At 39.7% G+C, this 27,627-nt stretch overlaps 1 protein-coding gene across 1 annotated transcript; it reads left to right on the top strand.

Moving 5' to 3' along the window:
- The first annotated feature begins 1,330 nt into the window (after positions 1-1,330).
- Positions 1,331-27,278, top strand: grb2b (growth factor receptor-bound protein 2b). Its single transcript, XM_003443091.5, has 6 exons — positions 1,331-1,502; positions 2,914-3,173; positions 20,896-20,993; positions 23,367-23,489; positions 24,081-24,249; positions 25,656-27,278. The coding sequence occupies exons 2-6, from the start codon at positions 3,096-3,098 to the stop codon at positions 25,839-25,841; spliced, it is 654 nt and encodes a 217-aa protein (XP_003443139.1). The 5' UTR covers positions 1,331-1,502; positions 2,914-3,095; the 3' UTR covers positions 25,842-27,278.
- Positions 27,279-27,627: the final 349 nt, after the last annotated feature.

The following is a 27,627-nucleotide window of genomic DNA, read 5'->3' on the forward strand; positions in this document are numbered from 1 at the left end:
TTTTGGCATCTCACGACCATTAGACACCACAGGATTTTAGCTGAAAGAATACGGATAAACATATTGTGCACACGACATGATGATGATGATGATAAATCTTTATCCGATTTTGGGAGTATTCTTTTGTTACACAACTGAAATGATGAATAATAATATATTAATGATGGTGATAATATTATCTGGCAGGTGCCTCTCTGTCAGATATATTGTGATAGCATGTGGCAGTGGAGCTGAATCAGTGTTAGAGAAGGTGGTCATCGTTTTTGCTGCATACACTGAAGGATTTCAGCTTCTTCGGGAAAGAGCCATCTCATCCTCTTCTTTTATACGGCTTCTTTGTTTCATCTTCCTATTTAGTCTGTTGTCAATGTGGATGCCCAGGTACTTTTAGTCCTCCACCACATCAACATTCATGTAACCATCCTCTTCTTTCTGAAGTCGATCACCTGTCTGGTCTTATTACCACTTACTACCACTTCATATCATCCTATAGTACTCTATACTCCTCTTCCGCCTGCCCATCACTAATACACCCAACCAGAATCAGATTATTGTCATCAGATTATTTCTATAAGTGCCATGACCTGCAGTTGTACTGAACGTCTGTGTACAAACTACACAGAAATGGGGACAGCAGACTCTCCTGTAGAGCTACTATACCTTCACCAAATCAGACAAAGCCCTGCCTAATCTCACAAACTGCAGCCTGGCTATCAGGTAGTCAGATGGATTACTTGTGGACAAGTTTACTCACATTTCCTATAGCTTTTCTTTCAGTAGCAGCGGCTAAATCCATTAAGTCTGATCTGTTCACAGGTAGTGATGTTAGTGATAGTACTGGCTTGCACAGTTGTCATCTTTTGCCAGCTTTCCTTCCTTTGGTTGCAGCTGAGTTTCTTTCTTTCAGCTCGGATTACATATTTTATTTCCTCTTTTTCTCTCCATGTTATAGTTTGTTCTTCTTTTGAGGATTATGAAAGCAGTTTGGTTCTGACCATGCTGTGGTGTCACTGCCTCTTGGATAACCTTTCAGAGTGCCGTTTTCACGTGATCAGATGGTGTAATTGCTGACGTTAGGTTTAGTTAAGCCAGATTATTTAAAAGTTATCTTGGCTAAATTGATCTCAGTGCCTTAGTCACGTGGTATAAATAGATGGTATTTAGCTGTTGATTAAAAAAAGAAACTGAACGATTTAGAGTGAGTGAATCTTAACAACTAATATGTCTCTGTGAAAAGTAATTTTCCTTAACACTGAAAAAGACTAGCAGGGAGGAGCTTACTTACACGGAGGCAGATCCTCCCAGTTCTTTGGAAGGAAGCGGAAATGAGCGTCATAAACCTTATGCTAGTGGCTAGTTTTTTAGGCTTCTAGGACGGGTGTAAGCGACACCACACGTACCTTGCTGGTTGCCTCTAGAGGAAGCAGGGAGTGGATAATTACACGACAGAGTTTTGCTGGTTTTTTATACAGTGGCACTATCGAAACGGAATATCTAAAGTGGTGAGTTTTCAGTACTCGTTGTGTCGGCACAAAAGTTGTGTACTGTTTTATTTGCTAACGCTGTTTTAGTGAAGTTCAGTAACGTTAGCTGGGCTAGCAGTAGCAATAACAGCTTGCGCTATGTTTAAAAAAAAAAAAAAAAAAAAAAAAAAAAAAAGCTGTTTTCTTCCTTTTCACATTTGCTAGCGTGAAACTAGCAACTAGGCCTCGGGTGCTAAGAAACACCCCACACTTATTTCAGACCAGCCACCAGCTTTAATTGATGTCGATGTCAGATGGTCCGGTGTGGAAGAATTGAGGTTCGGGTTTGATAACCATACTGCATCGCAGTTATTGTTGTCCGACCGTTAGCCGGCATGCTAGCTGTAGCGTTCTAGAACAGTGGGCGCAGTCTGTTGGCTGGAACGGAATCGATTCACTCGAGCCCGACTAAAAAAAAAGCAAAAAGCTGTATAAAACCATGCTCTGTTGCTCTTCATGCCCTTTTTGAAATGAAAAAATTCCACATAATTTTCACACTAATATGTGCGTGTGAGAAGGTTGTCATGTTTAAGGTTAGCTACAGTTTATATCTGCCTTTGGACTTCAAGCTTCCCTTTTTAATACTAAGCCTAATGCCACCTCTGACAGCGACGAGCCCTTTTGTTCTTTTGTTTTCAGTAACGCTGACTGGCAAATGAGTTGTTTGGCGTTTTGTTATTGTAAAAAGACACAAACGAAAGCGAATGTAGTAACGTTTTGGACTTGACGAGTCGGTGACGGCAATTCGTTTTCTCTAGAAAAATATGTCGTGTGTCGTTTGTTATTGCCTAACAATTAGGTTCTCAGAAATGAAAAGGAAATGCAGATTTTCAAAAGAGGAAAAAAGGATTTTTCATCCGTTTGGTGTTTCTCTGTGGTCATCTGGTGGGCTGTCAGGTTTAAAGGCCTTATTAGACGCACGGTTGTATTAGCGAAAGCCCATCAGGGCTGTACGGTAGCATATTAGCAGCAACTTAATTGGATAGCGTAACTTTATCTGTTTAACTAAATAGCCGTAGGTAGGTTTAGCCAGCGTATCACTGTCATCTCTGCTTAAGTAACCACCGTCTTATCTTTGATCGGGCCAGGTGGTTGGCTGTCTGGATGGGCTGTTGAAATTGACACTCGATGGAGTGAACTTTGTTCCCTTATCCTCTGATAATTTCTGGTTAGAGGTTTGCCACTGGTCATGAAATTGTGCTGTATTTTAGAGGCTGTTCAGAGGTCAAAGGGGATAAAGTTGAATCGTATGGCCAGTATGCATTTTTAGTGAAAATTTAAAGACTAAAAATGCAAAACAGACAATTTTAATTTTGCTTCTTGGTTTAACATTTGCCTGTCTACAGTTTTAGTTTTTCACGTTAGGTTTTTTGGTTTGTTTGTTTTGCAGGTACCTTTCTGCCACCTTTATGTGAGGTCTCAAACCTAAGGGAACGGGTCATTGACGGGAGGAGAGACGCAGAGAAAGCATTTGATCACAGAAGCCTGGATACGTGTTTTTAGTTTTTTTTCCCCCTCTTCAGTCACTGAAACGGCTGCAGATAAGCAGTTTTACAGCACGCTATAAGGACCATGGAGGCCATTGCCAAATACGATTTCAAAGCTACTGCTGATGATGAGCTTAGTTTCAAGCGTGGAGATGTCCTCAAGGTAAGTGACAAGTATTTGAGCATTAAATGTTCAAATTTGTCTGTTTTGCTCATAATTATGAAACTTTGGAAGGCGTATTCTTGCCCTAAGGTTTTGTTTTTATCCATTACTGGCACTGTTGAGTAAAAGTGCCATTAAAGTTAAATCTAGGCAGTAGTGGGCTATTATAGAAGGAAACAAAATCTAACACATCAGGTAGTTTGGGATGTAGCTCAATATCCAAAGTTCACCACTATCATGTGATTATATGCTTGGTAATTACATTTGATGGCATAACCTTTATGCTTAAATGTTTCTGCTATTTTTAAAATCATGAATTATTCAATTAAATTTACTTCTGTTGCACCAAATCACAACAACAGTTGCTTTAAGGCACTTTATATTGTAAGGTTAGAGCCCTCTAATGGTAGAGAAAACGCCAACAAAGAGACAATTATTGTAAATAGACATCATCAATGTGACTTTTGAGAAGTCACAATAAGAGATGAAAGCTGTAAAGGTTTCTTTTATGGACTAGTAATATAAACCTGTGGTCAAGTCTTCCTCATCACAGTAAATTGCTTTTATGGGCAAGGTCTGCTTTGCTTTGTGATATAGGTGGATGGAAATTAGGGGCAATAACATGCAACATGCCAAATTTTGTAGTTTACTTTTGGGGGTTGGGGGGGTTGTTTTTGTTTGAGGTTTTTTTTTTATTTTGTTTTTTTTATCATTTAGTTTTACTTTGCAGTCAGCTTTGGCGGACGAGTTGACGGTTCTGTCAGGGGAATGGGTGCTGTTTTCCCTGAAAAAGAGATTTGAGCAGAGAGTCTTGAAAAGACTTCTTATCACAGCAGGAGGGGGGAGGCCTAGAGGGAGAGAGAAAGTCGGATTAGGAAACACTGAGCTAAATATAAATTCTATTAAATTTGCATATGAGACGAGGAATTACTGAACTTTTTCACTAATTTCTACTGCTGGCTGTCTTGTCAAGCTTTTCACCAGATGGCTGAGTTCCATCCAAGAAATTAGTAGGAAATGTCTTTTTTTATTTTTTCTTTCAATTTACATAATTAAACATTAAATACATGCATTAGTGACTGGGAACGTCATGTACTTCTATAAAAGACACTTAGAAAAATCGAACACATACGGCAACATTTTATTTGGGGGGGGTTTTGTTTTTTCTTCTTCCTTTTTCTGTTGTAATTTTCAAACCTTAGATTGTACTTTTCTGTTCCTCATAATGCATAAAATATGTTATTTTTATCTTTGAAGAATATAAGATGTCTGACTTTTGTGCCCACTGGCTGTGCAGGGTTCAAAATTTAAAGAAAACTATTCATGTTCTCATTCATTGTTCCACACTAGTTGATGGCCATCGGGTACTATACTGTAAGTGCACAGCTATAAAGGCTACAGAAATAAACGTAATACAGTTTGTCTCAACAGAAAATGACTCTAAAATGGGGAAAGAAAGTCAGGATGAATGTTGCCCCGAGCAGTGTTCACATTTCATCTGAATCATTTGTTGTTTGCTTTGCCCATAGGACCAGTTGTTAATTTTTGTGGGATTGAATGAATGAATTGGCATGATTTTTGGTAGATGCCCCCCCTCACCGTTTCTTTCATCTTCTTTTAGCCTGTTTTTTCCCCTTTTGTGCCTCACCTCAGTAGTTGCACTTTAGTCCCAGCTTTAAATGTTCCCCCCTCAGGAAACTTGAGATAAAGGGGCTGGAACATACTCCTGTCATACACTGAATTACCCTGGCACACACACGGAGGCATGCTCCACTATATTTGATGTCTTACTTGCTTTGTTAAGCTTTACTGAGCCCAGAATCTCAAAATGCATATATGACTACTGAAATGAGATTAATTGACATTACCTCTGGGAATGTAAGTAATGATTGTATATAATCTTAAGTTATGTGACCTGTGGAGGAGCATGTCACTGAGCACATTTCTTTATTTCAGTGTGGACTGTGCTGAGTAAACGCTTTTGAAAGCGCTTTTAAATGTTACATGGTTGTTTTGGAATGCTGTCCTCATCAAGATCGTTCCCATTAATTTGCCTAGTTTTCATTTGGAAAATATCTGATGCTTGTGTAACTCAGGCTGCAGTTGCAAGCCCTTTTGGCAAACAAATTTAGCCAAATATACTAGCAGAATTTAGCTTAAGTGTCATGGTGAGCTGACATACTTACTTACTCATAAATTTGACAGAGAGCCACAACAGAACTGAGAAAAGAGCCTCAGAGAATCTGCACTGATTGCACTGCTGGAGCTCAACAAGACCTCCCTCTCTTACTGTGTCACAGTGTGAGAGGTGGGTGATCTGGTGCTTCACATAGTGTTTGAACTTCTTTTTTTCTTTTTTTTTCTTTTTTTTAACTGAGAACTGCCTTCTTGTTTACTTGACCTCACCACAGTCATCTCTGTAGCAGGGTTACAGCTTCTTATGATGGGGGGATTTTTTCAGGGTTGGGTTGTCTCTGCGCTTTTGTCCTCACCATCTCTGCTGTAGTGTGAAAATAACTTCATCGTGCACTGAACCGCTTACCGAGATTTTTCAGACTGATGGATGAGCCTGTCAACTGTCCAAGGCCTGATGAGAGATTTACCACCTTCACGCAGTCCATGTTGCTGTCTTGGCCTGGCCCTTGAAAGTTGGAATTTGAATGCCGCAGTCCTGGATGTTATCCAGTGGCAGGATCTTACCAACGGAGCATTTTAAAGGCTTTGTCTACTCATCCATGTTTACGCTGGTCCCTTGGATTTAAAGAGTGTCTGCAGCCTGAACTAGCCTTTGTCACAAAAAGATGATTAGGTCGTCATACTGGTCTCTAGCTGTAGTACTTCTGGCTTTTCACCCCTGTCCATCCTCCTCTGTGTGGACCCTGTGGGTGTTTTTAGGCAACAGAATTCCAATAGTCTGATCAGCTGAATGTTTTTCCAGGCCTCTCCTGATAAGGAAAGGCCCAGTCCTGCCAGTGGTTAACTCATTGAATTGTAGAGGCCATCATCTTTGGCTTCTAGGTGTGGAGGCCACACCCCAGTCCATGTTTGGCCGAGTGTCAATTCAGGATATTTGTGTAGCACTCAGCAGGGTCACACTGGACACATATTTGTGCTTTCACAGGCTCGATGTGGAGCAGCTGTCACTGGTTTGTGCAAATCCGGTTCATCATCTCCAGCCTTAAAGCCTTGCTCCGGGTCAGTCTAACAGAAGTCTAATGGTAATGGTCTCAGCTTGTGTCCGCAAATCTTTTTTTTTTTTTTTTTTAAGTTGACTAGTAAGAAACAGTCTCTTTTAGTCCGAGAATCCAATATTAGATTTAATTTTTCCACTCCAGAACTTGCTGGATATTAACAATGTAACTATGTGGCTGCAGCTGATAACTGTCAGTTCAGCCTGTATTCATGATTGAGCTAGTAATTAGTCTTAAATTTTTTCTGTTTTTTGTTTTATGCAAGTGGCACAATGTTAAACCTGTAAGAGCAGGATGTTGTGCATATTGTCATTGTCTTTTAAGTGTTGGATAGTCGTAAGTCCTTGAAGATCAGCCTTTGCAGTCATAACTGACCAACCAGCCTTATGTCAGTCTGTAAACTATCTACTGTTTTGCATTAGCTACAGTCATTTTAGTGAAATGAAGATGCACAAGTTGGTCTGTCTCTTTCTGACTACCTTACTTTGCTCTTTACTCTCAGCCTTGAGTCAAACAGTTTGATTACATAACAGTTGTTTAAACATTAATACCAAATTCCCATCTTAATTGGTAACATTGCTGTAAAAAAAAAAAGAGAGAGAGAGAGAGAGAGAGAGAGAGAGAAATAAAGAGAAGCGGGTCTAAACTGTTAAACACATTGATTTGTCTGATGCAACACAGCATACTTCATACATATAAAGAGAGCCTTTCTGAGGTGGACTATGTTAGTTGGGGCTCCATTGCTTCCATCACCAGTGCTATCTGGCTGCTGATACTAATACTAAACAGCTTTGCTCTAAGGACAAAGGGTCCCACTCATGAGAGAGCAGCCCTGTGTTAAGGCTTTGCTTGTATGTAGCATCCTTAACTTTACACCATTTTCAGTATCACTCGGAGATGGTGGCCTCACGTTGGCGTTTTTAAACAGCGTCTCATCTAAGGAAACACTCTTAACCACAAATGTACCATAATCATTGTTGTCAGTGTTGTGAGCTCTGGGTGCAGTACTTCCAGATATACTTGGAATAAAAATCAGTAGTCTTTTACTGAATTGCCTGTTTGACTTAATGTTACTGGTAAATTCTAGTACTAGCTGCTATAACATTAATACACACCTAACATGATGGTGTTGCAGAGATGGTTTGCCTGTATTTTTACATTGTGGCCCTTTTGGAAAAAAGAGTCTCAAATTAGGTCCAGTGTTGGGAATTGTTCCACTGGTTTTAAATGTACCTTTGGTGTGCACGGCTAGTTTCAGTTGGTACAGTGGGGTTGTTTTGGGGAGGGATCCTATTGGCATTAGAATTGCATTTAGATCATAAGATGCTTTGGCCTGAACACCCACCACATGTGCTGACTTTTTAACTCAATTGGCACAATGGCTAATTTTCAAATCAGTTCATCAAATTAAAGTTTTCTAACTAGATGAAAGTTGTGATGAATGATGCCATACTACAGCAACAAAAAAGCTTATTCGGTTTTGTGTGTTGACACAAATTTATTAGGAATGATTATTTTTCACTAGTGTGGTTTACTATGGTCAGTCATACGTTTTTTGTTTTTTGTTTGGTTTTTTTTAATGCACAGACTGGCTGGCCCTTGTTAGGCTATTTTTGTTTGCATTCTTGACACTGTTACAGCAACCCATTTAGGAATATTAATCACATTAAAAGGAGTCTTATCTTGTCCACTGTCACAAAGATATTTAGGAGTCAGATTCTATTACTGTCAGCCAACTAGCGAGCACTGTGTTTATCCCATCTGGTTCCCTATGAGGCTTCCCAGTAATTTGCAGCATGGAGTCATACACCAACATTGAGTTGTCTCATGTTTCTAGGTAAGTAAGTTGGGAAATAGAGTGACATAAGACATGGTCTACCCTTCCAGTGTTTCTTCACAGAACATCTGTTTTGCAGTTTTGTTTTATTTGTTATAAACAGAGTTTTCTTTTAATGAAGCAACCTAACATTAAATGCCCTTTATAAACTACTGTCTGTTAAAGTGAAGGCTGTCTCTCTTTATTCTGCTTATTGTTTGCTCCTTATCAACAAATGGCAGACGAAGCTGTGGCAACAACCTTCCTGTTTTAGCCTTGCAGTTCATCGTTACAACTTCTCTTAATCTGACCGTACAGACAGACGTACAGACAGACGTACAGACTTAAACCCATGCTTAGGTGTTTTCAGATATTCATAATTCTGTGGCATGATTTTATGTGTAAAATGGCTCACAGTACAAGTGTGCTGTGTGTGGGCCCATGACAAATTTGCATAGTGCAGACTAGCTTGGTCTCACAGTGTGATTTCCCATCATGCATAGACAAAAAAGGGGAAGATACCATATCTGACAGCTTACTGTATTTCCAGCATTTTTGTGTCATTTTTAACTGTGGTTCTTGTCTCAGTTACAGATGTTGGTGTTCTTCACTTTTTCAATATATACACACACACACACACACACACACACACACACACACACACACAGGATTCTTTTAGTCAGTTTTCTGTGTCAGAAATTACATCTAGAGGCAAAGCAGCATGCATGAGGGGGCTACAGTCAGATCTGGTCATTGCCCTGAGCACTGCACACTTGTTCTCATTTCTTCTGTAAATAAATAAATAAATAAAGCTTGCCCATCCTCCTAGTTTGCAGAATTGTCTCCCATTAAAATATCCTTGAACTGCAACTGCAAAATATGCTCTGACAACACTTTAAATAACAAGTTTTAAATCTGTAGGCAGCTGAGTTCAAGTTGTGCTACTCTGTCAGTATCAAATTTCAGGCATTATTTAAATTGTATGTCTTGTATCTGCCAACAAAAGAGAGGACTAATATTTTATTATGCTGAGAAATCAAATACAGAGTGTGCATTCAAAGATTTTTTTGACACGTAGGGTTGATGATATATGCTGCAGTTTGAACTTCCTTTTGAAAGAAAGAAACTTTGTGAATAGAATGAGTTAGTTTTGGCATTTGTCAGTGTACACTCCTCACCACATTTTCATATATTTCCCTTATCAGGTCAGTTTCCGTTAGCTAAATGAAGGTCCTCTCTAAATATGTTTAAGCTGTTGTTTACTCATAAGTTCTAAACTTTGGGTGTATTTAGATCACCACATTTGGTTTTGATGTAATCTGAATCTAAATATTAAGGTGGTTTTCTTTTCAAAGAACTGGATTGTCACCACCCACCCACTTTGTCCTGGTGCCCCAAACCTATTTTAAATCATAATTGGCTTAGTCTGTGGTAAAGTTGTCTAGGCTGGCCTATTAGCATGTCCATGCATCTATATGATTTGTTAATACTAAAGCTTAGCTGTTTTCACATCCTGTTTGATGTGTCTTCCAACCCCCAGCAACTTCCTGTGTTTCCACAGCAAACTCCAGCAGCACCGTGTGCATGTATTACACTGTAACACTGAGTTTACAAAGAAAAGTACAGGCGTTGCCCTTTCTGACATAGATAAACCTTGGTGCTCACCATACTCACTATAGAATTGTTGTCAAATTATTTGCCTGTGCTCTTTTTTTCAAAAACCTGCTCTATTAATACCCCTCTGTAACAAGCTGTTCTTCTTTTAGGAGTTACATAATTAAGGAAGATGGAGCTTTTAGCCAGTTACTTGACTGCTTTCTCACAGTTTCTGCTGCTTAACGACACCCTCGTTGCAAATTAGGGAATTGATTTCCCTTTGTCCTCTTGACCACTAAATGGAGAGAAAAAATATATCAGTGCTATCTTTTAATGCTTGAATATTTTGAAATGATAAGTCTAACTTAAAAACTGATGAGCTGTTGTAATATTTCTCAGGATCCAAATCCTACTATTTTTATTTTCCTTTCCATCATTGGGTTTAGGTTGGCCGCGGTTTACTGTGTATTTCTTGGCCATCTTTGTAAACCAGTGGTGAATTTGACTATGACTAGCTTAAGGGTCAATAAATTAATGCTGTTTTAATAGAAATCCGATTTTTACACTGCCAGAGACCTTGTAGGATCTGTGTCGTCTCAGAGACTGCATGTATTGAGATCAGATTTGTGCAGGAGGCTATGTTCTGATTAAGTGTTGAATTTCTGTAGAGAATGATTGTTCTTTATTCAATTTCAAATGGTTCTCGATAATGTTATGTCAATTAAGTCAATTTATCAATTAATGTTTCTTTAAAGTACAATTTGTAACTGGTGTCTGCAAAGCATCCCATTAGTGACATTAAAATATAATCTATGCGATGTAAAGGTATTTTATTCACAAAGCATTCTAGAGGCTAAGGCTCAACCAATATTAAATGCTACAAGTCATTGGAAGAGCTCGGCACATTACTGCATTCATGAATTCAGTAAGGCAAGGGTTACATAATGTAACAGTCAAAAAGGGTCAGCTGGTCAGTTTGAGGGAGTAAACATTAGTTACCATTAGGGCTGCCACAAACGATTATTTTGATAGTCGACTAGTCACCGATTATTTTTGCGATTAGTCGACTAATCAGATCATGCATCCATTGGATGTAAAACGTACAGCTTATTTCACCAGCATGCATCTGCTCTTAAGTAACTATCATTAGCTTTAAGTGTTTAAGGTATGTGCTAACTAAAATTAAAGACAAGATGATAGTTTATTAAATTTTAATGACATTTGTAGTTTGTTTGGTGGAGTTTAAAAAACTCAGCCGTCTGCTCCTTGCTATCTAAAATATAACAGGACACCGGAGTATATTCTCGAGCATCTCACACTTCTGATAATCAGTTGTCTGCTTGACGTTTATTCAGCTGTGTAAAAACTATAACTTTAATCTCAGCCAACCCGATTTACTCAGGAACAAATAAAATACTAAAAGCCAAACAATATCATTTTTAAGTTATCTAAGTGACTAATATATCATGTTTAACCTGAGTAGCGAAAGACGGCGGTGGGGTTGAAAACGATTTGCCGGGAGTCCGGTGTTGTCACCGGCTCTAGTGAGCCGTCAACTCCAGCTAGCTATCGAGCTGGTGGGTAACAGACATCTCCGAAAACGTCGGAGCACTTTTGAAAATATGTGATGTCTTGATAAACTGAGCAGATATTTGAGGTTTACACAGCTACATTCTCGCCTGAAAATATGTTAAACGTTTATTTTGTGACCCAGAAAGAATAATAAGAGTGATATTAAAACTAACTAGCTGCCGCCATTGTTGAAAACTGAGCAGGGCCGCGCTATGAATTCTGGGACACAGCTTCTTCTTCTTCGGGGTTTAACGGCAGCTGGCATCCTTGTACATGCAGTGCTGGCATCTTCTGTTTCAGTCCGTCATTACACTCTTAAATCCTACTACTTACTCCTGCGTCTTTTGGGATCTTACAAAGCTTCAAACGACGCGTCGACTATTAAATTAGTCGTCGACGATTTTAATAGTCAACGTAATCGTGACTAGTCGACTAATCGTGGCAGCCCTAGTTACCACTTTCCTCTTGTGACAGCACACATTTGTTTGGTGCCAATGGATAGAGATGGGGGGGGGCTAGATGAGCAAATGGAGGAAAGTGTATTTGAACTAGTCTTTTTCCTGTCTTGTTCCTTTGTCATTGTTCAGAGTCAATACACAACAGCAGGTCTGAACAGTTCACATGCAGTTGACCCAGCGAGTACACACTTTGAGCTGATGGCTGCCCAAATGACCATGGTGTACTTAGTCTCTTATGCCTGCAGCTAACACTTGAGTTGAAATCTGCTCTCTTGTATTGGTACTCTCCTTCCCTCTTCTCTGTGGCCTTGCTTGATAGTAACTTGTTAGTGCAATAAATTGTCTGTGCTATTAGCCATCTGTAGACCATACGCAGCAGTCACACTTTCACAACTGATATTCAGCTACTTGACAAAGTATTTGGGACCGAGTAGACGACATGTAATGTGGTGACACGTGGCATTTGCTTTGTGTGATTGACAGAAAGCGGGTTAGTGCAACTTTTTTTCGGGGGGGGGGGGGGGGGGGAGATCATAAATGTAATACTATATCATTAAATGTAATTAATTGCACAGTAATACACGGTTTATCTGAAGCTGTCAAAAGTGGCTAAGTAAAGTAAGTTGTTATAAAACTATTAAAGGTGAAAACTGAAATTAAAATGGTTGATGGTGCAGGTGATGGACACTCATTCCGGTTTGTAGCCGTGAACTGAAAGTCCCCTTTATAAAGAGATAGTAGTGTTGACCATGCTTACTTTATATAGGTACTTCCTCCTTACACGTCTGTATTTGCTAAAAGAAATGTGCATATACCCTAAAGATGTGCGCATCATAGACTCACACTGGCTCAGTCATTCAGTAATCAGCAAAGGCAAGCTGTGTGGCTCATTAAATCAGTCTTCCAAAGTAGGAATGAGGCCAGCTCAAATCTCTTGACTGATTACTGATGTCACCCTCTCCACAAACGGAAAAGCCTTCATCAATACCCTTATCAATCTATCGTAACAATACATAATATAATTGATCTTTTTTTTCCTCTCTGTATGCCCTCAACCATTTCACTGGCACAGCAGGTGCAGGTTAGATGTTGTTGCAGATATTTCTGAAAAACCCTTGGATGCAGCCTTCAGTGAATTCACAGGGTACCACATAAAAAAAGAACGCGTGCACTTTGCAGAAGAAAACATAGCCTCTCTGCTCTGAAAAAGAAGTGGCCTCATTTTATGCGATTTGCCCTTGAGGACTTTTCCTAAGCTGATCACAAGGAGTGTGAATCTTCAAAGTGCTCTCTCTCCCTCTCCGTCTCTTTCTTGCTAGCTAGTTATTTGGCTCTCTTGGTCTCTCTTGTCACACTTTTTTTCTTGTTTTTCCTCTCTCCTCCTGATCCTGCGCATTTCTTTCTTTCTTTTTTTCTCACTAGTCATCCCCTCTGAGTGTTAAGTTAGAAAGCTGTAATTAGGTCTCACTCTTTCTCATCTCCACATCACTCCCTGATGATGCACCATAAAGACACTGACAGCTGTATTTAAACCAAAAGTTATAATTTATTCTCTTTCTGTCCCCCACCCCTTTTGGGTCTCCTCAGCTTTTGTTCCCACTGTGCATAGCATAGGAGTTAGCCCACAAAAATTGATATGACCGTGGTGACCTGTATTCACTGGCACAACAAAAAAGGCTGACGAAATGTCCACCCAATACAACTTACCTTGGACTTGGACTGCAACTAGCCTAATCTTGTTGCTTCGAGTGCAACATTTGTTATTAATAGATACAATTGTCTAAACTGTCACGTCTGTTTACTGCACAACAGATATGTTGTTTTTAAGCTCCATTCATTAGAAGGAAGAGTGCACTGAGAATTAAACCTGGTATAAATAGCATCTTGATGTGAAAGAGCTTTCCTTCTCTACTTTTATATATGTATGTATAATAAAATCAGTTTAATTATGACAGGGTCCTTTCTATGTACTGATTTTAAAAAGATTGACTGTTCTGTATGGTTTTCTCCATTATTGACAGTTATATCCTAGATGCATTACTCCAGAAATGATAAAAATTTTTCTTTTCCTTCATTACCTTTTACACAATGCGTCCATCTTTAACTGTCTTTTCTGTTTCTTTCCCAAGGAATACTAGATTGGTACAATGAAAACAATGTTGTTTTCATTTGCTGATTTTCAGTCCATGTAAACTGGTTATTCCCCATGTGCCAGTAAAAGCACTTTAAGAACAGATCAGGATTGAGTTTATTTCTGGTTAGATGTGTAATGTGAGTGTTTGAAAGCACGATTTCTGCCCTGTAATTTTTGCTCCACATGTGGTAATAACCTAGAGCATTGTTTTAATTAAAATGGTGTTTCAAGCCTTGTTTATTAGAATCTAATGTAATCTGTGTCTTTTTGCATTGGGGGCACACTCACTGCCTTCCTGGCTCTTGCCTGCCCTGCTCTAAGTCTGCTACCTCCCTGCTGGGAGCAAAAGAGGTCAAACTCATTCGGAGCTTCGTTTTTTTTTTTCCCTCTCCCCTTAACGTCTCTAAGTCTGCTGAAATTTTAATTCTGTCGCTCCATCAGTCTCAAAGTACTGTTATCTGTCTTTTGAAAACAGATGTAGGGTATCTGGCCGGTGATGCATTAGTGTGGTGATTCTAAAGAGTATCTCAGGATCCTGTGCACAGTCTTTAATTTGGCACACACACTATCAATCTATTATGCATACCCTAATAATACACTCAAAGGTCCTCTGCTTTTCCTGACCTATTCAGTTTTGTCTGCACAATTATATCTATAGACTCTGCCATGTTGGTTTGAAATGAGCTTGGTTTGTTCATGAAATTACCCATTATTAAGAAGAAGAATATTTTTGTCTTATAAACTTCAGGAAATGATCTTCCTCTTCAAATGGGTTGCTTTTAAAAAAAAAAAAAAAAAAATAAAAATATCTAGGCCCTTAGCTTTGGTTCACAGTGTCTTCTTACCAGTGACTTGCAGTGACTTTGCTTATTAAAACTGTATACTATTCTTGTAACTGCTAATTTTCTGTGGTCTGATTAGATAACAGAGCAATATTTGAAGTATGCCAAGGTTATCCTGTGCCGTGCAGTCAGAAAACAGATGAGTCTCTATCAGGTCCATTAGAACCAATGGCAGATCCATTAGTCTTTGGCCTGTGAGGGTCAGATGAAGCTTTAGCGTGTCTGTGTTTCTGTCTGGGCCCCTCTCTGACCTGCTGCACATTGAGATTAACCCGCAGTCCAAGGTAATCCCTGCTGCTGATTTATTGCAATCCTGTGTGGACTCTGCAGACATGTGCTTTATTTAGCAACTTGTTTTTTCTGCAGCAGCTGCGTGTATCCCAGTGTACCTCACTTTCTCGTATTAACCAGTATTTAGTGATTTGGTTATATGACCAGTTCCACTCATGCTATTGTAATTGTGAATGTTTCTTCTCTTCTTTCATAAGTACATTTTGTAGCTTAAAGTTTGGGATTTAAGGTAATCTCCATGCAATCGTTACATATACTCCATATCAAATACTCACAATAATGAACAGATGACTCTATTGTTGTATAGGCCCTCTGATAGACAGTCACAGCAGCTTTTGGTTAACAGTTTTCTCTCCCAACGTCATGCACATAACAGAAGAACTTAAAGATGTAGTACCTAATTTCTGAAGTTTTCATTAGGGATGCTTGGATTTCAGTCAGAATTTGCCTTACTGGCGCCTGTTGGCCTATCGGCAAATAAGATGACGTTCACTGATGGCAATGCCTGATGGGTGTGTGTCCCATCGACTTTACTGTCCTTATGTTGTGGCTCGAGTTTAATATTTTTAATTTGTAGTGTTGAATTTGCCCAGATAGTGTGGCAAAGAGGTGAAAGACTTAAACATTCAAGTGTAATTTACTTGTTATATTTTGTTTTCCATTATTATGGTTTCTGTCATTTCCCCTTTTGTACACTGACATTTTTATTTTTTTTAATCATTGGCAGCTGCAGGGCAGATTATTTTTAAAACATCAGCCCTTACTTTTTAGTTATGCATAAGTGAAGAAATCCTGTTATGTGCCATCATTTTCTACACATTAGTCTAAATACACATCCTCTGTAAAGATGACTGGACTCTGTAAGATAAAGGGCATTGAAACACAGCAAGCCTCATTATGACATGGATTTATTCACTGTATTGTACATTGTATTTTATACACACATGCTAAATTAATAGTTGAGGACTGCCATGACATTTATCCATCTATAGTGTGCTCTAAATTTGTGGGTGGAAGTTGTATATTATTTTAGAGTGTGTGATGGAAAGAGCTGTGGGAGGAGGGAGTCTATAGCGGCAGCTGTGGAGGAGATAATCCCCTGCCTGTGTCTCAAATAGAAACTCATACAACTATTGTCGTTCAATCGGATTACAAAGGAAAAAAATCTTCAGAGAAGGGGAGGGAATGTGTATCATCCACAGAAATGCAATGGCACAATACTTGCTCAGCTTGGACAGGGAAAAAAAAGCACAGTCAGACAGAATGCTGTGGTTGTCTCCTCTATGGTTTCAAAAAACTGCCAGCCTTGCAAATATTTTATTTCTGCTTTTCCTCATGGGCTGCCATTCTTTCAGTTTTGAAAGCCAACCCAGAAGCATTCAAATGGAAACCACTAATAAATAGTTTTTTGACCATGTTAGTTCCCTCTTTAAACATTCACCATGGTAACTTTGTGGCTGGAGGTCCTATAACTTTAACAAAGTCGAGCACATCTTCAGGTTATGCGAGATGGTTTTGCTTCCTTGTTTAAAAAGTTTAAAAGCTTCTCAGACTGTTTTTCTATGACTCAGGGACATGCTGCTTCAACATTAGAGACATTTTAAATGGTTTTTAAGGTTTGAATGCATTTTTTAACTGTTAGCTGTTAACTATTTTCTCACAGGTATAAGAACAGCTCAAAAGAGTTGACTAATCGAGTAAAAATGTACATTCCGATACCCCTTTTGTTAAATGTGTGTTTTTTTTTGGGGGGGGGGGTGTTAATCTTCTGCAAAATCTAGGTTTTGTGTCTTAGCCATTTATACTGTAAACTAAAGCATACAGTATAATGCAGCACCCGCAGTGCTCTGTTATTAACTTTAGTCATAGACTAGACTTTTTTTTTTTTTTTCTAACTTTGAGTTCAGGAGGCCTAATGGCATGTTGTGTCTAGCAGACAGTCAGTCTCTACAGTGATAGAAAAGAGACATGAGTCACCAGTGACAAACTTTATTTCCAGTAAATATATTTGTAACGTGCTCTACACTTTACTGTATTTGATTATGAAGGGGCTCCATTGTTTCTAATGTCTGAATCTAATGTAATCCTTTGCTCATATGAAACTACATGCAACAATTAATCAAGCTGAGAAAGTTTTTTTTCCTTGAGGGGGTCAGAGTGGAGGGTGACTTGAACAGCACGACTCGAGCTGCTTTGATTTGAAGGGTGCTTCAGCAGAGTGCCTGCTTGCCAACAAGTGGGTTTGAGCCTGGGTCATGAAGATGAATCATTGCCTTTCTTACTGGTTGGCAACTCTTCTTCCTACACTAGTGTACAAGAGCCCATTTTGTACTCCTACAGTATTTGTTGCTTTAATGTTTGTTTTTAGTAGATGGGAAGAAGTCAGCTAAGATTTCTTGCCACCTTTACCTCATATGCAGCACTGCTGAAACCACAGGATGCACACTGTATGCTGATTTCTTGGATGAGTTCTACTTCATCGTACATAGATCAGGCAAATCATTCACTCGCACCATCACATGTTGCTCATGATTGTGCGCCCAGGGCGCTGTTCCTGTCTCAAAATGAGCCACCCTGTGAGTCAACAATTTATGCAACTACACATGCAGAACTTAATGTAATCAAACACACGATGTACAGTATGTGGAGTGCATGTATTACAAAACTGACTTGGAATTCCCAATAACTCAAAGACATTGTGGGCAATAATCAGTTTTTGCTGTTGACTGTTTCATTAAATCTTCTCTTACTGACGGTGTTTCAGTTGATTGAGCATGGCCTGGCTGTTAGTGATACAGTTAATGGTTTTATTTCTGCATGTTAGTCTGCTAGTGTTGCTCTACAATTTTCAGTCAGTTGATCCAATAGTCTGGGCCATGCAGTAATTTGTGATCAATTATTTAGGGAGCATGAATGTGTGCTCCCCAGATCTGCTCTGTTGATTTGACCCCACCCTCACTCCTTTTCATTGCTATCATAAAGTTTTGTGATTCAGGTAAAACTTTCCCAACCATAAAATGGACTGGGATATTGTTCTCGGATTTAGTCTTACATTTATGATTTGAATTTTTCTGTAGACCTAGGATGACCTGGAAAAACTTGTATTAGAAGCTATAAAATCTCATACAGCCTACCACCAGCTTACATACCTTTTTGTCTTGTCTTGTTATGCTCCACTACCACCAACTATTCAGCTCTGTTTGCAGAGAACTGAATGATGCCACACAGTATTAGTCTGTGTAGTCTGCCTTTCTAAAGGCTTGTTCTTAAAGGCCAGTTTTGTGTGCTTGCGTCCATCCCAGAGGCTAAGGCCCTTTGACTTGTAGCTCTGACAGTGCTACATTCACTAGGGAAAACACAATCACTCTTTCTTGTACTTCATTGTCTGTGTACTACAGATTTCCCTGTATCCACTGTTGCACATGCACATATGGACACATCTACCTTCCCACACTTCATTGCATTTTCTTTTTTTTTTCCCCCCCCTCACTCTCTAAAGCCGCTCCCTCATTGAGTAATGCTGGTCTTGTGCAGGGTTAGCAGCTGGGGAGTTCAGGGACAGCTGGCATTCTGCAGGCAAATAGATCCACATCACTCACTGCGCCAACAAGACAGCTGTCTGGGGATGGGCAAAGGGTAAATTGTGAATTTAAGTGGAGAGAAGAGGGGAGGGGGGCAGCAAAGTGGGAAAATGTGATTATACTAGAGGGGCACGTTGATGTGTGATACTGCATTAGGGATAGGGTGCATACTCTAGCTAAAAATATTTTCTCCAAATTATGCAAAGAAGGTCTGATCCAAGATTGGGGGGGGGGGGGGGGATTTTAGCAGACGTTACTCGCTCAGAACTGAACGGTCCTTCAGATTTCTGACTGGATGACAGAGTGGAGCTTAATGCTAGTACTGCTTTACTTAAAAGCTTCTTAAAGAATCAAACAAATGACAGCTTGGTTGTGTAACATGTGTGTCACATATTTATTTCATTTCAGGCTTTATATACTGGTGCTGGGCATAAGTCATTCTTGGATAGGATTTGACTGCTTTTTGTGTTGTCATTCACATAAAAGCTATGTGACTCTGCTAAGCTAGAGCTTAGTTTCCTTCAAACGTATATTACAAGATGCTGCTTGAAAGCATAAACATGGTAACAGTGTTATGTAATGCATAATAAACTTTAAGGAGGGCTGTAGTGTAATTCTTCAACTCATATACTAAATTATCAGCATCTAATGCAAAGGCTTTTCCACAAGGATATGGAGACCCAGCTATTGGGGTCTATTTTACAGGGCATCTGATGCTCAGTATTTTATGCTATTCAAAGATCTCGATAATTGTTGCTGTCAGTCAGTGGTGAAGTGGTGAGTGGCAAAGGTTTGGTAGGGGAGCACCAAAATTCTGAGCAGATAATGGTCTTTAAAATAAGTTTTCCCCTTTGTGTCAGGGAAACAAAGAAGTCCTTTTCAAATTTCTCAGCTCTTCATCCCACAGTTGAACATTTAGCGAGGGCAGAATTATGCAACATGCCAGATAAATATCTGCCACTGATATCTCTGAATGCCATCTTATCTGCTGATATGCCGATCTCAGTCAACATGCCAGTTTTGGCCACTACTAATATTTGGCTGCACCACTGAGATTTAACGTTCTTGAGCATTCCTTATTTACATCTCCCTTCTGTAAGAGTAATTTTGGTTCCTGCCTGCTGTTGTTTAGAATTGCACAGATGCGAGTGCGACGATCTCAGAGTAACACGTTGTGCTACTGAGAATGGAGTACAAACACCGTTAGGCAATGTAACACTGGGGATTGTTCAGTTAGTGTAGCTTGCTCCTCACACACACATCATGGAGACAGACTCTGCCCACAGAAATCAGGGTTACAAACCCAAAAAACTTGTGTTAAAAGCCACACTATCGTTGCGCAATTGTCAACATGCTCTCACAGGTATTTTCTGAAGTAGCTTCTGAAAATGAGGATGTTCTCTGTTTTTGCAGTTAGATTTGTCATCAGTTATGTTCCTTATATTTGTGAAACACCTACAACTCCCCCCTTCCCTTCTCGGCAGGAAATGGTGTCTCATCTGAGCACATTTAGAGCATGTCAGGGCGAGCATGATGCAGTCATTATCTACCATTATACTCCCATTGCACTGAATCGGAGACGAGAAATATATGAAACTTCTGGAATGCTCTGTAATTGGCTAATAATGATGATGATGATGATGATGATGATGATAATAATAATAATAATAATAATAATAATAATAATGGATTAAGTGACGTGACATTCATTTAGATTAAGATTTGGGGTCAACATTGGGAAATGCCCAAATACTATTTTTTGTTTTGTTTTTTTCCCCTCCCTTTCTCTTGCATGACCTCCCTCACACGCATTCATTTAGAGGCACATTAAACTGTGACACACATGGTTGAACCACAAGCCCAACACACCTGCACTGTGGTTCTGTCTTGTCAGACTTGAATGGCCTCACAGCTGTCTTGTGTCTTTCTGATATTACTAGCTTGTTAGTTTCTATAGCTTTAAAGTTTAGGGCACATTCATTGTTCTTTTGCCAGCTTATAACTATGGTTGAAGCTACATTTGTTTTCAATTGCAGGCTGCTTTTGCCCCAGTGTTTTTTGTACTTTGCTAATATTTACCAAAAGCTTCTCTAGTATGCTGTACAATCACCACCTTGACATAACAGGAAATTAAACCAGTTGCCATAAGGCTCAATTTAGAAGTTTGCTTTTCATTTGTTGACATTTTAACTTGAATGACCTCTCTGTTTTGTTTTGTTTTTTCTTTTTTTCCAAAACCAGGTATTAAATGAAGAGTGTGATCAAAACTGGTACAAGGCAGAGCAGGATGGAAGAGAAGGCTTCATCCCCAAGAATTACATACAGATGAAACCCCATCCGTAAGTATTGTCACTTATGCATCTGTACTCTTTCATAGAAAAACATTAAATTGGACATATTAGCTGGTTTTTGAAGCGTGAACAGAGGAGCTTTTGTTCAGCGATACGCAACCTGAGCAGACTTGGCCGAGTGTGAGGGTGAGAGAGAGAGCCCTTGAGATCACTCCTGGCTTGATCCTCAAGAGGACAATTACCTCTGGACCTGTGCTTAGTGCCAAATTAGCTCTCTTTATTAATGTGCTCGAGGCCTCTTACAGTTAATTGAATATTGACCTCCTGCATCATTGCTATCAGATGTACCTTTCAAGGGAGATCTTATTGATCGGGCTTTTCTTTAGTGTCTGTTTGCCTATCGTTTGTACAGATTTAACAACAATACTAAAGTGTTTGCAGAATTTTATTATTGTTATGGGGAATTGATTTTCAGCTGGGCTTCATGTATCTGTACTACTTCAGTCCGTCAATAATAATTATAATTGTATGATGGTTCTCAACAGTCTGGCCAAAAACTTTTTTCCTTTTTAAAAACATGTTTCCTTATCTGCTTCATAATAAGCGTGCCGTGAGCAGATATTGTGTAGGTCCTCTCAGACACAGTTAATCTGCTGCCATCTGAACCTAAAAACTGCTGAATCTGTTCCCCAGTTGCTTTCCATAAATGTCAATATGACAAGCTTACTAAGTTGTACATACTTCTCACTTTCAATGCAGCACAAGTCGGATGTTCACTGAGAAAGACAAGCAGGTTGTATATTTACTGTAATGTTTACAGATGGAAACTATTCAGTACAGTAGTGAAGTAGAAATGGTGGTGAAAGCAGTGATATTGAGTTTTCTCTTTGTTTTGAAAATAAAGAGCCAAAGCACCAGGCACTCACACTCCCCAACAGAAATGCACACACAGCTGTGCTGTACAGCAGTTCGCAGAAGAGCATTTCTGTTTCTCTTACCAGTAGGAATGGTGTTTTGTGGGTTATCCGTGCGGTTATGTAATAATGGAAGAACACAAATGGTTTCGATAATTCCCTCTCGCAGAGGTGGACCGTGTGTCTGTTTCTGATGGCAGTGCTTCTGTTTGCTTGGCTCCAGTAATTGCTCTGCTATTACTTTTATCAAATAGGGAAAGGGACTCTGCACAGGCTTACTGTCCTGCCAAGTCCAGATACAAAGCAGATTAAGAGTTGGGCATTGCATTATTGATCTTCACCTATGTGTAAAGGAGCCAAGATTTTGTCTTTGGGCTGACTATACTTTTTAATTATTTACACAAGCAAAAAGCCTTCACTTGCTTTGTCTCCCATTTTTCTCTTCCTCTCTCTGCCAGTCTTTATAAATCTCACTCACTGTGATATATTAAGCTGCTTTCACTCACAACAGAAGCACTGCAGCCCTGAATGTTTCTCAGCCTGTCCCACTCAGTCAACCTGTACCCTAAACAGCCTTAACCCTGCAAGCTTGTTAGTACAGAATCTGTGTAGTGTCCATGTGGGACTAATAGTCTAATAAATTTGCATAGAACACAGTAGCGGACAGTAAGTGCTGTACCAAGCTTCTCTAACCAAACATTGTTTTAACTAGTAAACCGATTTAACGATTGGTAAATGCTAAATAGATTTGCTATATTTTAGAAATGACTACTGCAAATAATTATCCCAGCATTCTCCTGTGTTCAAGTGTGTAAAAAGAAAAAAAAATTTGCACTTTAAAACCAAATAAACACATCTCAAAACCTCAGATTGAATCACTCATTTCTAAGCCATTGTGAGAGTTGAGGTCAAGCTGTGTTTTCATTGCTCTTCATGTGTGGTTTCTAGAAAGATTACGAAAGTCTACGAGTCCCATTTATCATTAACAGAACCTATTTAATTTTAATGTCAAGATCACTTTCCTTTCTTGACGATAGGACTGACAAGTGCTCATAAATTTTCCCTTACTTCAGGTGTATATTCATAAAACACCGCTTTTGGCTTAGTAGATGCAAGAGTCAAGTGATGTTGCGCAATATTACTGTAAAAGGTTATCAGATAAGGTTTTAAAAGGGACCTACAATACATATTTATAAATAACTTTCTTAACTGCTAACGGTGTGTGTTAAAGTAGAAGCTTGCAGAAACATGTTTTTTAGTCATTTCTTAAAAGGAAAGACTTGTGTAGCAGAATTCCACAGAGTGGGTTCAAAGTGACTCAGTAGGACGTTGTTTATGGCAAAAACAAAGTAAAAGTTGCTTTTTTGTTGGTTGTTTTCAATGGATGTAGTCTCAGTCATATTTTGTTCCCTGTATAACTGGGCTCGAAGCCTGCCACCTTTGGGAGAGCTTTGTGTTTTGTATCATTGGTCATGTGACACCGAGACCTGTCTTCTTGCCTCTCCAGGTGGTTCTTTGGGAAGATTCCCCGTGCCAAAGCAGAGGAGATGCTAAACAAACAGAGGCACGATGGCGCTTTCCTCATCAGAGAGAGCGAGAGTGCACCGGGGGATTTCTCTCTGTCTGTGAAGTGAGTATCACATAGGAACAACTAGTGTCACACTTGGTTATCTATAAATACAGTTACTATTATCATTATATCAGCACACAGTTTCCTCACATTTGATCAGGTTCCTAAGTTTCCATATTTGGCATGTTTGAGTCATCAACAAAGCCACTTCCCTATTCTGGTGAAGTCTCAGCGATGCCCTCTAGTGGCCAGTGTTTGCCATGTTGGACCGGAGCCTTCAGTGTTCTTAACTTTACAGCCGACACACACACACACACACACAAACACACACTCCGAGGTCATTTCCTCTTGTCTGTCTTTGTTCATTCTGTCCTTCTGGAAAGAACAGCAGGCGACATGTAAAGTTGATGCCAAGATATGGATCTTAATTACTGTCTGAACTGTTCTGATTCCAGTTAGTTGCTTTGGAACGACTGCCAATCTGTTACCAGCATGTTGATTCATTTGACTAATACTTACAAGGCTGTCAGACATCCCCATTTGATAAGTGGTGGTTTGTATGTGTATTTAAATAATTTGCACTGCCTTCAGGGCATCTAGGTACTTCTGTCAGAAGTTGTCGCTTACTGTCCCCTCTGTGACCTTCTCCAGGTTTGGAAATGACGTCCAGCACTTTAAGGTTCTTCGTGACGGAGCTGGAAAGTATTTCCTATGGGTGGTGAAGTTTAACTCCCTCAATGACTTGGTGGAATACCACCGCTTGAACTCAGTCTCCCGCAATCAGCAGATCTTTCTCCGAGATATAGAGCAGGTCCCCCAGGTAAGACGTGACACACACAGAGTGAAACGAGCTGTGGGTTAAAGTCTTTTTTTTTTTTCTTCTTTTTTTTTCCTTCTCCTCCCCCCCAAGACTGAAACCACAGTAGCATAAGGTGCAGAAAACACTAAAAAACATGCGGTCCATTGTCTTTGACAGACTAACTGTACGTAGATTTTTCAAGACACGGACATGAGTTTAGCAACTTAGTGTTCAGATTTAAAAGGACCGCACATGTGGGCAGAACCATTAAGACCAATATGTAGTTGGGCAGTTTTCATTTTCACTTGCACATCATGCAGTGCACATGTGTGAGTGGAGCTAGTTGCTTTGATTTCTGACCGTTTAAAGGTAGATGAGTAAAACTGAAATGTTATGTTGAAGCAGAATGGAAAACTGTCCCTCAAATTTGTATGTGTGTATTTTGAGGACATGTTTTTGCTTAGATCATTTGCATTAATATTTTGGAGATAATATTGAAATGAGTAATACAGATGCACGATTTACCTGATCACACTGTGTTATGTTGTTCTTTCACGTACACACTGCTGTCAGTGTTGTGGCAGAAGGTTGATGAAAAATGTCCAAAGCCCACACAAAAGGTGACCTGCTGTCCTGGATTCCAAATTGGTTATAAACAAGGTTTAGAAAGGAGCAGCTGATTATTTGAGAATTGCAGTTGCATTTTCAGCTAGAGGAGATGATACTCTTCTGAAGCTATTAAAGAACTCCTGGCTAATGTGTCAGTATAAAAACCATAGATGGCAGCCAGAGGTCAGATAAAAATCGAGCAACTATTTCTGTAATGCGTGCTCTCTTCTCTGACTACGCTGCCTATTAACATGCAGCTGTGTTTGGACGCTCGGGTTGAATCTTGATGTCACATTGAACTAGCAGTAGTGGTTTTGTAGTGGCGTTAGATGCGGTAAAGCTGCAGACTGAGGGACATGTTGCAGGGTTAGTTGCACAGAGGATGAAGAGGAAACATGACTCAAACTTAAAAAGATGAGAAGAAGTTGCAGGTAAACCAGAGGAAGAGAGAGACTGATAGAGAGTCAAGCGTATCTGTGGGTGTCGGAGGCAGGTAGTGGGAGAGGACAGAGTGAGGTAGCAAGTGTGAGGTAGCAAGTGTGTGTGAGCAAACGCTGCAGACTGCAGAGGTTTCATAAAGACCACAAAGCAGACTGTAACAAATGAGGAAACTGTTGATTTTTGAAACTTCACAGAATTGAGTTAATTCGTTGTAGTTGTGGATATCGTCTGTTGTTGTGGCGTTAGGCTGTTGGGCGCTCAGAACATGAGTTTTGTCTTGTTTACAGTTGACAGTCAGTGTAGATTCCAGTGTTTTTCTTCAGTTGCATTGCATCCCCGTTGCTGCATTTTTGCTAACCTTCCATCATCTTTCGCAGAATCCCACATACGTGCAGGCACTCTTCGACTTTGACCCCCAGGAGGAAGGCGAGTTGGGTTTCCGACGCGGCGACTTCATTCAAGTCCTGGACAACTCTGACCCCAACTGGTGGAAAGGAGGCTGCCACGGCCAAACGGGCATGTTCCCTCGCAACTACGTCACGCCTGTCAGTCAGAACATGTAAACAGTCAGACCATGTAAACAACAACCACCACCACAACAGCAACCATCACCACCACCACCGCCATCATCATCATCGTTTTCGATCTCATCCGAACCCCACCCTTCCCAGACCCAACCCAACCCCCTTCCCACCTCTCTCTCGGCCATCCCACGATAATGGGAGCAAAGAGAACGCAAACAACTGAAAGACAGAGAAAAAAAAAATGACAGGAGCAACGCTGTCGTGGGCGACGCTGTGTGGGCGACAGCTGAGCAAAAAAATCAACTTTTATATGTGCTGAGAATGTTCACCTCCCCAGTGAACGCCTCAGCGAGGACCGAACTGTCTTTGAGGGAAATCTAGATGCAGCATACATTAGCGTCGTGCTTCAACCATGAAGATAACCAAATGATTCAACCGCTCCCACAGCTGCTTCTGTCTCCTCCTTAACTTCCTAACAGTCTGCCTTTCTTTTGTTCTGCTTTCTTTGCCACTTTGTTTTAATCAACTGAATGAAGAGCCTACTGATGAATCCTAACTCTGTTTTAAGGAAAAGAAAATACATAAAAATATATAAAATTTAAAAAAAAAAAGAAGAAACTGTTTTAGAAATGTACAAAAAGAGAGGAAAAGATGATTGCATCAACAATAAAGTCTCCATGTTTAAGATCATTGGCACGAGAGAATTGTACATCAGCCTCAGGCTGCATAAATAAATCAATTATAGAGAGAAGTCATTTTTTTAAGAATATATATTATATATTTGTATGTGTTTGTCTGTTTTACCTCTCATCACAAATTGTTTTGGGGTTTTTTTCCATTTGTAAATTATGTTCAATCTTCTGTCAGTCTGAATAAGACCTAGTAGCTCTAGAATGTGATGAATTGTCAATTTTGTTTCGTTTTTTTTTTATCTTTACGTTATCTGAGGGCTCTCAGATAAAACCACATAACATTTAAAGGGTCACAAGTTCCATTTGAAAAATGTTTTTGTCTGTAACGCAGAGAAAGTAAAGTCGGTTCTCTGAAGAAGTCCTGTCAGGAAGCTAATGTTGACCAGCCATGAATGCTGCAAGAGCTGTCACACAGAGCCCTGTACATAAAGGTCAGCAACCTTTCCGAAAGCCAATATATTTATTGCAGCCATTTTTCTTTTATACCAGGGCAGTGAATGTAGCTGACCGAGTCTATAGACACAAACATGAGGGAAGCTAGGTCGGAGAACTGAATTTCACAACCATGCAAGGGATTTTAAGACTTGTAGAGAGGGGAAAAAAGCAACAACAAAAAAAAGTTAGTTTATTTGTGAAGAGACTGGTGAATGAGGATATGTAGAGGCAGTTTACACATTCAAACACATTCATTTCATGCATGCATACGCAGACACTCTCCTCCTTGTAATACATGCACGTAGCGTAGAGGCTGAGTTCGGATAATCACGTTGTGTAATAATCACCAGTGTAGATCTGCAGCTGGCACAGATCAACAGTTCAGAAACCTGAGATTGTCTTTTATGCTTCAAGTTGAGAGATCATCTGTAAATGATGTAAAACATTTTGGGGTTTTTTGTTTTGTTTTGTTTTTTGTTCAAAGTTGTGCTGCAGTAAGCACGCTGTTGTCATTTTAATTTCATGTCTGGTCCTGTGTGTGTGTGTGTGTGTGTGTGTGCGTGTTTACCGTGTTTGTATAATTGGTTTCTGTTTTCTTGTTCTCTGGATAGTGCCTTTCTCTCTGGTGTTTCAGTGTCTCCGACCTGCTATTTTTGAGCCCCCAACCCCCTCCTGCCCCACCCTCTCTTTTTGGGGCC

Source organism: Oreochromis niloticus, linkage group LG4 (genome assembly GCF_001858045.2).
Source record: "Oreochromis niloticus isolate F11D_XX linkage group LG4, O_niloticus_UMD_NMBU, whole genome shotgun sequence".
NCBI classification, from domain to species: domain Eukaryota; kingdom Metazoa; phylum Chordata; class Actinopteri; order Cichliformes; family Cichlidae; genus Oreochromis; species Oreochromis niloticus.